General features: G+C 38.7%; 1 protein-coding gene across 10 annotated transcripts in view; it reads right to left on the bottom strand.

Annotated features, from left to right (window-relative positions):
• LOC126427402 (zinc finger protein 43-like) overlaps positions 1 to 9,950 on the bottom strand; it is a 147,607-nt gene extending 137,657 nt beyond the window's left edge. For 6 of the 10 annotated variants that reach the window (XM_050089763.1, XM_050089773.1, XM_050089771.1 and 3 more), the window contains exons 1-3: positions 9,879 to 9,929; positions 9,441 to 9,742; positions 8,216 to 8,304 (exon numbers count right to left, since the gene is read on the bottom strand). In XM_050089763.1, coding sequence (XP_049945720.1) covers positions 8,216 to 8,287 — 72 coding nt within the window. In that variant the 5' untranslated portion in view covers positions 8,288 to 8,304; positions 9,441 to 9,742; positions 9,879 to 9,929. Of the gene's footprint in view, positions 1 to 8,215; positions 8,305 to 9,440; positions 9,743 to 9,807 lie in introns of those variants that run through there. The other 4 variants (XM_050089767.1, XM_050089770.1, XM_050089764.1 and 1 more) reach the window with 3 other exon arrangements.
• Between the last annotated feature and the right edge of the window lie 2,452 nt (positions 9,951 to 12,402).

Here is a 12,402-nt window from a genome sequence, read left to right as displayed (position 1 = left end):
TTGGAGTGCCGACTTTGTGCCAGGCCTCACTGACCGACATTGATAGCTCTTCTCAGTGCAGCACTCTGTGAAAAATGGGCGGCCGTTACCCAAGTAACATTCCAGCACCTGATTGAACATATGCCCACAAAAGTAGAAGCTGTCATCAACGCGAAGGGTGGACGAACATCATATTGAATTCCAGCATTACTGATGGAGGGCACCACGAAATTTAAAGTCATTTTCAGTCTGGGGTCCAGATACTTTTTATCACATAGTGTAGCTAACACTTCGTTAAAGAATTACGGCAGAAGGTTGTACACATGGAAGAGGTCTTGAGACACTGGAAGGTTTTAGATAGATTATGCAATGGTAAGACAGAGATTTAGGAATCAGGTTTTAAACTGTAAGACATTTTCAGGGGCAGATGTGGACTCTGACCGCAATTCATTGGTTGTGAACTGTATACTGAAACTGAAGGAACTGCAAAATGGTAGGAATTTTAGGAGATGGGATATGGCTAAACTAAAAGAATCAGAGGCTGTGCAGTGTTTCAGAGAGCATTGGGACACCACTGACAAGAATATAGGAAAGAGGCACAGTAGAAGAAGAAAGGGTAGCTTTGAGAGAATAGTGAAGGTAGCAGAGGATCAAGTAGGTAAAAAGACGAGGGCTAGTAGAAATCCTTGGGTAACAGAAGAGATTGAATTTAATTGATGGAAGGAGAAAATATAAAAATGCAGTAAATGAAGCAGCCAAAAAGGAATACGAACATCTCAAAAATGATATCGACAGGAAATGCAAAATAGCAAAACAGGGATAGGTACAGAGCAAATTTAAGGATGTAGAGGCATATACGACTAGGGGCAAAATAGATTCTGCCTACAGGAAAATTGAAGAGACCTTTGGAGAAAAGAGAACCACATAAGAGTATCAAGAGCTCAGGTGGAAAACCAGTTCCAACCAAAGAAGGGAAGGCAAGAAGGTGAAAGGAATATATAGAAGGTTTCTACAAGGGCAATGTACTTGCAGGCAATATTATGGAAATGGAAGAGGACGCAGATGAGGATGAAATGGGAAATATGATACTACATGATGAGTTTGACAGAGCACTCAAAAACCTTAGTTGAAAGAAGGCCCTGGGAGTAGACGGCATCCATTAGAACTACTGACAGCCTTGGGAGAGCCAGCCTTGACAAAACTCTACCATCTGGTGAGCAAGATTTACGAGACAAGCAAAATACTATCAGACTTCAAGAAGAATATAATTCCAATCCCAAAGAACACAGGTGTTGACAAGTCCGAAAATTACCGAACTATCAGTTTAATAAGTCACAGGTGCAAAATACTAACACGAATTCTTTGCAGACAAATGAAAAAACCAGTAGATGCAGACCTCGGGGAAGATAAGTTTGGATTCCATAGAAATTTAGGAAAACATGAAGCAATATTGACCTACATTTCTAGCATTTGTAGACTTAGAAAAATGCTTTTGACAATATTGAATGGAATACTGTCTTCCAAATTCCAAAGGTGGGACTCATTGAGTGCAGGGAGCGGAAGGCTATTTATAATTTGTACAGAAACCAGATGGCAGAGTCGAGGGGCATGTAAGGGTAGCAGTGGCTGGGAAGGGACTGAGACAAGGTTGTAGCCTACCCCGATGTTGTTTAATCTGTATATTGAGCCAGCAGTAAAGGAAACAAAAGAAAAATTTGGAGTAGGAACAATCCAAGGAGAAGAAATAAAAATTTTGAGGTTTGCGGAGGACGTAATTCTGTCAGAGACAGCAAAGGACCTGCAAGAGCACTTTAACGTAATGGACAGTGTCTTGGAAGGAGGATATAAGATGAACATAAACTAAAGCAAAGTGAGGATGATGGAAGGTAGTCAAATTAAATTAGATGATGCTTACGGAATTAGATTAGGAAATGAGACACTTAAAATAGTAAAGGAGTTTTACTATCTGGGGGGCAAAATAACTGATGATGGTCATAGTAGAGAGGATATAGAATGTAGATTAGCAATGCCAAGAAAAGCCTTTCTGTCCGAAAGGTATTTATTAACATGGAGTGTAAATGTATGTGTCAGAAAGTCTTTTCATGGATAATAAAGTGTTTACACGAGAAGAGAAGTTTTCGAAAAATGGTGCTATAGAAGAATGCTGAAGATCAGATGGGTAGATCATGTAATTAATGAGGAGGTACCGAATAGAATTGGGGAGGAGAGCAATTTGTGGCACAACTTGACTAGAAGAAGGGATCAGTTGCGAGGAAATGTTCTGAGGTGTCAAGGGATCACCAATTTAGAATTGAAGGTAAGTTCGGAGGGTAAAAATCATAGTGGGAGAGCAAGGCATCAATACATTAAACAGATTCAGGAGGATGTGGGTTGCATTAGTTACTCGGAGATGAAGAAGCTTGCACATGATAGAGTAGCATGGAGAGCTGCATTAAGGGGAGCCGGAGTTGGTCAAATCAAAAAGAATTACGATTTTTTTTGCTACCGAAAATTAATTGGAACATTCGTCTTTAATGTAAACTTTGAATTATTGTTCTACTCGCCCTAGAAGTGGAGTTATTACCATTTTCCCCCACGCCTGCAGGGGAAATTGGGAATGCATCTAACACCCTCTCTTGACTTCCTGGCGAAATGCTTGGGATTTTCTCGGCCTGTTACGCATACAGCGCCTTATTTTATGCATACAGCGAGTGTGCAAGGGTTGCCTACATTGTTTTGTTACAAATGAAGCACTAAGAGCGCGGATCATCATCTCTTTGCTGTTTACCATTTCGAATTAGTTCAGTGTTGCGCCTGTTGTTGGTAGTATTATACTTCTTGTGTAAAGCATTGTTCTGGTTACGATGCCACGTTTTAGTAACCATGTATATAAGAGGAAGAACGTAGGGAAAAGAAAATTAACACTAATACCAAGTTGCGATACTACAATTGCTGAAACAGTGCGTTCTTCTGCTAAGCAACACATGGCCGGCCACAGCCATGTGACATCTTCTAGCAAGAAGCTGACTGGTGGAAGCGACAGATTTCGTGAATATGTTAGTGACAGTGATGATATTAACGAAGTACTGAATATTGGATTATTATCTTCTGTACTGAAAGAAAGTGTTCTGTGCAAAATGTGTTGAAGTGTAGGAGTGGGACTAGAGATAACAAAGCAGTTTGGTTTAGCTTGTGAGATGAAGATAATCTGTGCATGTTGCAAGTATCAAGTGACTTTCTACAATTCACATGCCAGTCTCTTTGGTAAAAATGGACGATCTAGAGTGTTTGATGTGAATGTTCGACTTGTGTATGGTCTTCGATCCATTGGAAAATGGTCTGCTGCTGGTAAACTGTTTTCTGGTATTATGAACTTGCCATCACCTCCAAGCAAATTTGGATACTACTGTGAACTGGTAGGATCCTCTGTTGAAGACGTGGCTTTGAAAACCATGAAGGAAGCAGTGGAGGAATCTGTAGAAATGAACAGTGGTTCTACTGATTTGGTAGTGGCATTAGATGGTTCCTGGCAAAAGAGGGGCCATAAATCCCTGAATGGGGTTGTAACTGCTACTTGTGGTGATAGTGCAAAAGTGATAGATGTTGCAATATTATCAAAACATTGTAGGTGCAAAAATAAAATCAAAGAAGAGCACAGGGGAACCTGTGAGGCAAATTTTAGTGGATCAAGTGGAGCAATGGAAGTGGATGGAGTGAAACAAATTTTTGAACGTTCAGTTCCCAGATACAACGTTAGGTACAAATACTACATTGGGGATGGTGACTCCAAAGGTTTCAAGACTATAGAGGAACTGAAACCATATGGAAATGAATTTGTAGTTGAAAAGTTGGAATGCATTGGGCATGTGCAAAAGCGTATGTGTGCACGGCTTTGAAGGCTCAAACAAACTTTGGGTTCAAGTAAGCTCAGTGATGGAAAGACAATAGGAGGGAGAGGCAGGCTTAATGATGAGGTGATTGAACGTCTACAGAGATACTATGGGTATGCTATAAGGCAAAATGCTAGTAATGTTAGTGACATGCGAAAAGCAGTGTGGGCATTGTTCCTTCATACTGCCTCTTCCAATGAATACCCTCAACACAGCCTGTGCCCAAAAGATTCCTGGCGTAAATATAATGCAAAAAAGGACTATGATTACAAACATGGTTTGCCAGCAGCTGTGATAAATGCAATAAAAACAATTTTTCATGACTTAGCACAGCCAGAATTTTTACACAAATGTTTACACGGAAAGAAGCAGAATCCCAATGAGAGCGTAAACAATTTGATTTGGAAAGTGATTCCTAAAAGGGTCTTTGTAAGCATAAAAACACTGCACTTTGGCATTTATGATGCAGTAGCAACCTACAACCAAGGGAACAGTGTGAAGTGCGAAGTTCTGAAGGCATTAGGATTTACAGCTGGGGTGAACACTGTACGAGCACTAAGAAATATTGACAGAGAAAGGATAAGAGGAGCAGAAAGAAGAGAAAGGCATATGATGTATGATGGAACAACAGGCCAGAAAAGAAGACAGAAGAGGAAGCTTTTGGAGGATGAAGAAGAAGACCCTGTTAATCCATCCTATAGTGCAGGAATGTATTGAGAAACTTTGATAGCCATTTCCAATAAATTAGAATTTTTCGAATATAGGGAACATTTTCTCAAAATCCACTGAAGCTAGAGATGAAATTTTTATACAGCACTCCTAGTGGTCAAACATTGTAACAGCCATTTGGCAATATGTTCAGTAGTTTCATGTCAGTTTAATTATAAGGCAATTATTTGTAAAAAAAATTTGGGTCATTAATAAAAAAATAATTGGAAGGAAACCAGAAAAGATACTCCAAATTCCCTCTGTCATAACTGCAATACTAAACCACTCTATATGTAAAAGAAATTCAAATTTTTCTATTTGGTAGTTTATTCATAAATGTTCCTCAAACTTAGTGATTTTAACATGGGCAGCATAGGCACCTCCGGCTCCCCTTAAACCAGTCTCAGGACTGAAGATCAAAATGATAACGTAAGAGGTGGATGTGGTTTGCAACCAGTTTACAATATTCCTTTTCTAACATAGTGCCTTGTACGAGCTCCAGTGAACCCATGGGTGCGCACATGGTCTTTTCCCACAGTATAATGGAGGACCTGCCAGTACAGGAGTAAAGGAACTGTTCCCTTTGTGGGTGATGGAAATGTACCCTCCCAAAGGCAGAACCATGCAGTGGTCTACTATTGTGCCAAATCCAGCACCAATCGTTACATGTCTATTTCAGTTGAAATTGTTGATGTCATGGCATTAACACTGGCACATTCGTGGGTCATCAGCTAACCAGACTCATCATCATTATGAGTGTTTTGAGCATTGTGCATTCAGACACACTTTTACTTTGCCCAGCAATAAAGTCTGATGTTAGTTACACCATAGTTTGCTGCCTGCCTTGTTTTAAGAGTCTGTCCAACCTATGATGTCTACCATCTGTCATGACAGGTGCTTGCCCAACCCCTAATGCCTGGACATGGTTTAACTTTTGTTTCACCCTGTGTTGAAGACAACTGCCACAACACTCCTCAAACACCCAACAAGCTGTGCAGCTTCCCAAATGCTCCTGCCAAGCCTTCCAGCCATCAAAATCTGCTCTCGGTCAGACTAAGAGAGATTGTGTGCAGTCCCTATTTTACTCCGGTCAGCATGCTCATTGATACTCCATGCACCATGCGTGTGACTAGAAGACAAGGTTAGATACTATTGCCTGGATGAGTTTATATTGATAGCAAATCCACGGTCATAATGTTTTGGCTGATGTGTATATGGATGTAGTATTATGACTTCCAAATGGAGGCTAGGCAATAACAAGGGAACCGTTCTGCAACATTCGAGGCAATTGTCAAATGCATCAATTTATTACAAGGGTCTATCAGAAAATAATGCCTCCAAATTTTTTATTCTGTTCTTTATATCAGTTAAAGTATTACTTGTCATGCATATTACTCTGTTGATGTTTCCACTTTTCTGAAAATATGCAGGACCCTCCTGCTGGAGAGCTTTGAATTACAGTGTGTAAGATGGGTGTGTTATTTAACCATGTTGACATGTGAAAAAATCATGACAACGCCAGACCGTACACAACCTGCAACAGTCTGACACCTTTGATTCGTTATTATTGATCATCCGCCATAGTGTCCTGGCTTGATTCAATGAATTTTCAACTGTTTCCAAAGCCTAAAGAATACCTTCAAGGATAATAGTGATGAATTGGTGTGAGCAGAGGAGAGGCTGTGGAGCTATCAACAAAATCAAACATTCTACAGTAATGACACCAACAACCTGGTGTCTCATTGGCAGAAAGGTGTTCAGTGCCAGGGTGACTATGTTTGAAATAAATATATAAACATTAAGAATAAAGGTGTAAAATGTTAATAAAGTTTGTTTTAATTAAAATGCTTCAATAATTATCAAATAAAAATTTTGAGCCTTTACTTCCCAGCATGTCCTCATGCCCAAACTATACACCAATCAAAAATTAAGTTTTAATTAATTTGGCAAAGGTGTCTTTCAATTGATATAAGATCTACATGCATCTCGTAAGGTCATAAGGAAGTTCAGTGCATCAACTAACTCAGCACACATTGTAAGAGAAGACTTATTGTGGGTAAAAGTTACAATCTAGGCACCATTTGGATTTTTTAGTAAACATTAGGCTGTGCTACTGGTCAATTTGCTACATCCTTTATTTGGCTTTCACATTTCTAGGCTTTGTCAGCTCGCACCCACATTGCCACCTTTCAATCTAGGCTAGGCCTTGAGCTGCACTATGGGTCAGTCACCACAACCAATATTTCAAGGGGGGCTAAGCACCCCATTTTAACCTTGTAGCGTTTGAATAGTTCTGTGGTTCAGGTCCAAGGTGAATGATTCTTCGAATCGCTTTTCATTCACATGCTGTGTGTTGTGCATACATATCATTCTATATGTCAAACAATCATTATGCCAGGGGTAAAAGCCAAAGCCTGAACTATGTTGGGTCTAACCAATCTTTTACTGTATTTAATAAAATTTAGTATATTTACTTTCTTATCATTTCCTCACGGTGATGGTTTAGGTCTACTGTACTGATACTTCTCATCAAATGAATTGCCGCACATAGTTTGTACAAACTATAATAAAACACTCACATATATTCAAATGCAAATGCTGCATTAATGCTATCACAGTACTTCTGCAGTTGCACCCAAGATGGATGTTTAAACAGACTTGTTCAGCACAGATAGTTGAAAAGTAGTTTGTGAGATTGTCTCAGGACCCTCAGTTCTGGTTGGCAGAATAAAAATATTAATGGGACCAAGTGAATTTGTTTGCCTGCTGATAGCCAAATACCCTACAAACAGTTGCACTACATCAGATTTTAAGTGACATATATATGTAACATTATTGACAGCAGTAACTAACATTCTGCCAGTTTCACAAACAATGTGTGTAACAATGTGCAGCAAACGCAGAAAGTGATTATGAACAAACCTATCAATATTTAATATGTAACCCCACGGCTTCATCAAAACTGCTGCCGACATACAAATTGATTCTGCACCTACCAGCTGTGTACCAATTTATGCTTCCAGGTGATATTTGTCTGAAATTTAACTTTAGTGCTGACAGTTCTACTTACACTTTGTTCACATATTCAAAATCAACGCCTAATGTTAATAGTACTACAAAACGTACATCTCAGGTTGGTGACCATGCGAATGTGACTTTAAAGTTATTTACAATTAACTTATTTTACATCATCAATAAATAAATGACAATTCTCATTCCACACCACAATACACTGCAATAATGCATTAACTGTAGCCATACCATTTATAAATGTAATGGCACTTAACATTCACTATAGTTAGTTATTCTTAAGCTGCACATTAAGGTTGTCATTTAAAAGAATTTTATCAGAGCAGAATATACCCACTTTATGGCAACCACCTTATCAGTGTAACTGGATTGTGCATTAAGGTTTTCCATGTTTACTGAACATTAAATTGAAACTATTGCTCAGTTCTATGTGAGGTTTAATACAAGGCTTATTTCAAACTGTGCAACATGTAATATTTAAGACAATGTTCATCAGTTTAGTAAACACAATTACTCGTTTCCAGCAGTATGACATGAATTTTATGTATTCACACACTATACACATAAATTACTGAAAAACAGTTAAGAAATATGAGTAAGCAACTCACCATGGAGTGTAACTCAATTTTTACTTCATCTGTTTCCTCTTTTTTTATCCACATAGTTGGGTCCTGGTCCATGGCTTCAGTTCTACAGTCTGAAAAAGAAAAGCAATCAGATAAGAATAGGTGCACTCTGTTTCCATTGTTACCATGAGGTATCGCTCAAAGGCAGTATTTTCACTCATCTACTGCGTGCAGTAGATGAGCGATTACACAGGAAACAGATGAAAAGTGGCTGAGGAAAAGTGGCTGAGGGAAAGTGGCTGAGAGAAAGTGGCTGAGGGAAAGTGGCTGAGGGAAAGTGGCTGAGGGAAAGTGGCTGAGGGAAAGTGGCTGAGGGAAAGTGGCTGAGGGAAAGTGGCTGAGGGAAAGTGGCTGAGGGAAAGTGTGTTCAGTGATATAAGCTCATTTACATTTTTCATGTCATGAAGAGTGAGAACAATCAAAATAACATGCACTGGAAATGGAATATTTACAGTTGCTACTGGTTCTTTTGTAACACTGGCTTGTAGATACTGTCCTATGTGGCAATTTTGGAAGATTGTGTATTTTCTTGTGCATGCACTAACTTCAGTATTACAAACAATCTAAACAGTCAATAGATCGAAGAGAAATTACTGGATAACACCAAATATTTCATTCTACACTTTGTTCGTTGTGTTATTTTCAGTCCAATCTGGACATACAGATTGTTTATCAATGACTATGCATATTCAACATAGGTATTACTGAAACTTTCTCCATCTGTATTCATTCACTGTTGTATACTCAATTTACCATAAGCATCATTTTGGAATCTTAACCTGGTATTAAAGAAAGCCATAAACATGTAACGTAGATTGCACACTGCAATGCGGAAGCTCTCATTTTTAATTACCATCAAGATTAAACACTGGTGAGTTTTTTCTTACGAAACTGATTTACTGAAACTACTTCCTACTAACTGTAACTATGATGAGTGATCTATTGAGTTCTGATGAAATGTAATGCTTTATGTTTGACGAATTACAGTTAATTTGTACCTCGTATTTCGCCAGTTCCTAAATTACAGTATTCTTACACAGTAGTCCATTAAAACCCACACACTACAACAAAATGGTATTTACACATGATTAGACGAATATAACGACACGAATAATCAAAGCACAGTGAAAACTAACAAAATTCAACATAATTACAGCATTTCCTTTCATGTGAACTTGCTCAAACCATGAATTGAAAAAATGCTTACGTTAGCACTACAATCTGGCGCCGCTCTATGTCTACATCAGATCACAGCAAATTATCATCACGAACATTATAACACCAAGTCAACATAACCGCACTAACATAGCGAATGTTTGAACTTCACTGTCCGCCTTTTCCCGTCAGTCACGAAATACATGACGGAAATCACTGCATAGGCAAACTGCTCCTGACAACACGTCATAATCTCAACCGTTTCTTTTATGATGATACACGTAGCGACTTTACCGGACAGGCCAAAAATAGCAACCACTAATAAATCAGGTATTTGGCTGTTATGAACATAACCTGAAAAATTACAACATTCACACACCGTCATCAACTCCGCTGTTATTGTAATATAAATGAAATACCGTGTTAATTTACTCCCGGAACAATTTTTTCACTCAATCTTGTTTGCAGCTTATAAACGCTTATAAATTACCACGAGAATGTCACACACAAATTTCCGCAAAATCACGAAGTTGCAGCTGACTACACACTGACACCAGCTAAAACAAAGAACTTCCACCAAGACGAAGCTCTATACCGTGGGCTGTGAGACAAGCAGTAAGGTAGAAAGGGAAAGATAAAATGCGAAAATTAAATTCCATGGGATATTCTATCCCTTTGGTAAACCCTTATCGCTATTTTAGTACAACAACGAGATAACGTAAAATAGTTGTTACTGAAGGAATGCGTTTGAAAGTTTTTGGAATTTTAAATCTTCACTGTGCTGTATGGGAAGCACTATTCTGAACAGGGACATCACATCGTCGTAACTTTCCTTTGTTACAGGCAGGACGGGCATGCACAAAGTGCTTGACAGTGAGAACTTGTTGATTTTTCTTGTTAGAGTTATGAGCTCTAAACTCTTCTTCAAAGTTTTCTTTAAAGCGCGTAACAAATGGACGCTGTTTTATGATATTCCCATCCGAAGAAGAAAGGAAGATTAGATTTAACGTCCCATCGACATCAAGGTCATTAGAGACAGTGCACAAGCTCGGACTGTGTTAAGGTTGGGGAAGGAAATCGGCCGTGCCGTTTGAAATGGAGCACCCCAGCTTTTGCTTGGAGCGATTTAGGGATCTCACGGAAAACCTTAATCTCTGTTCTCAGATACTGGACTGCACCATCGTTCTCCCAATTGCGAGTCCAGTGTGCTAACCACTCCACCATCTCCCTCGGTCATAGCCACCTGACTAGTTTCTTGTTCACGTCTTCTTTCGAAACAGCAACATAGCGAATCACATGATACTGTCAATTTATAATCTTCTCACGGGTTGTTTCACGAACAATATAAGGTTTGTCACCCCCTTCTCGCATATTCATCAATAGTATTCCAGTCAGCAGGCCAGTCCACTTTTACCAACTTTTTTAAAATTCTGTAGTGACTGCCAAATGCAATGAGGTACATTCCATTTCACTGTGATGAATAAACATGATTTTCAAATCAAGGAAATATAGGTTAGATTTTCCAGTGTTTGATTAATTCTAGGTTAGATATTTCCTGAAGAGCGGACGAGCACATTGCTGCAACAAATCTGTTTAGATTCTGTTCTGCACAACAATCGCTAAAATGAGCTTTCCCGTTGCAGATAGAGCCTTCAACATCCATACAAATCTCGCTATCTCACATCTTCCTCGGTTTTCTTGTATTTCCGAGCACAGGAAACAGTCTTTTTGTTTTGACTTTGTTATTGTCTGTAAAATTAAAAACAAAAATCAGTCGCTGCTTATAAAACAAAGCACTGTTGATGGGATCAGTAGTTCTCAACAAAACCTGCTGGAAACAGAAGTTGCAGTTTACAAAAGTCCTATATAAGTTTTGGGCTCACTCCATCTCTTGTTTCATCTGCTGTCTGTTTCTAAAAGATGAGCATTATAATTAGGTGTAGGTGCTCCTTTATTGACACCAGTGGTACTCTAGGGCATGTATAGAAATCACTTATCTTTTTTTGTGATGATGAATACAGATACTATAATCCTCTGAAACTGTCTTCCTGTAAATATGGTCTGTATTTTGTACAGGTCTCTCATGAGTGTGATGTTAAGTGACAATCTTAGGAATTTTATTTTCTTTTTCCAGAGTGAACGTAGTAAGACTGAGCCACTGAAAAACTCAACTTGATTCCTCACACCATCTCAGATTTCTGGTGAACTCGATTTCCTTAGATGATGGTCCTTCTGCCTGCTTCAGTTGTGTTTTCCAAAGCTCTTTTCTTCATCAATATAACCCCAACACCTTAACAGATTCCAAGTATATTCAGGAACATGGTCTTACAGACTTGGGTTCATTCTGTTCCTCATAGCAAGTAGAACATAACAGTGAAGTTCCTTTTTGAGTTCACTCATGTGCTAGCTTTTAAAGATCTTGCCGGAATTACTGCAAATAAAGCCTCTTTTTCTCTCATACATCTCTAATTTGTAATATCTTTAAGAAATGTTCAGCCTTTGTGCATGGACAAACTTCTTATGACATTTACTTCTGCAGTTGTCTCAACATGAATCTTTCATGTAAGCTCCTGGAACATGGAGTCCTCTCGATGAAATGTTGGATTCTTTGCACCAGTATCTGAATTTGAAAACATTTATATCCCTGTTTTCTCAATTGTTATATAATTTTTATGGTACTGCTTGTCCTTCAAAGTGTTTCTCCTCTGTGTCTAAATTCTGTTCTGTAAAGGGGTGCACATCGGTAATGTCACCTTCATTGACTGTCTGCAATATCTCTGAACTTTGTCACCATCAGTTAGCTTTAACTGCTTCTAATTAACATTTGCTCATTTTTGTGGGTCTTCATCTGATTCATCACCAAATGTTAGATGGTGTTCCAAAATAGGAGAGATATCTGATGACAGATGTGAATCATGATTGTTGTCACTGGCGAGGAAAGTATACTGACTGATTTGAGTGGTTTCTCATTCAGGAAACAAGAAGAATCAAGTCTCACTCTTCAGCTAGACAAA

Source organism: Schistocerca serialis, chromosome 11, assembly GCF_023864345.2.
Source record: "Schistocerca serialis cubense isolate TAMUIC-IGC-003099 chromosome 11, iqSchSeri2.2, whole genome shotgun sequence".
In the NCBI taxonomy this organism is placed as follows: Eukaryota; Metazoa; Arthropoda; class Insecta; order Orthoptera; family Acrididae; genus Schistocerca; species Schistocerca serialis.
Note: the sequence above shows the minus strand (reverse complement) of the source record. Positions and strands in the feature narration are given on the sequence as shown.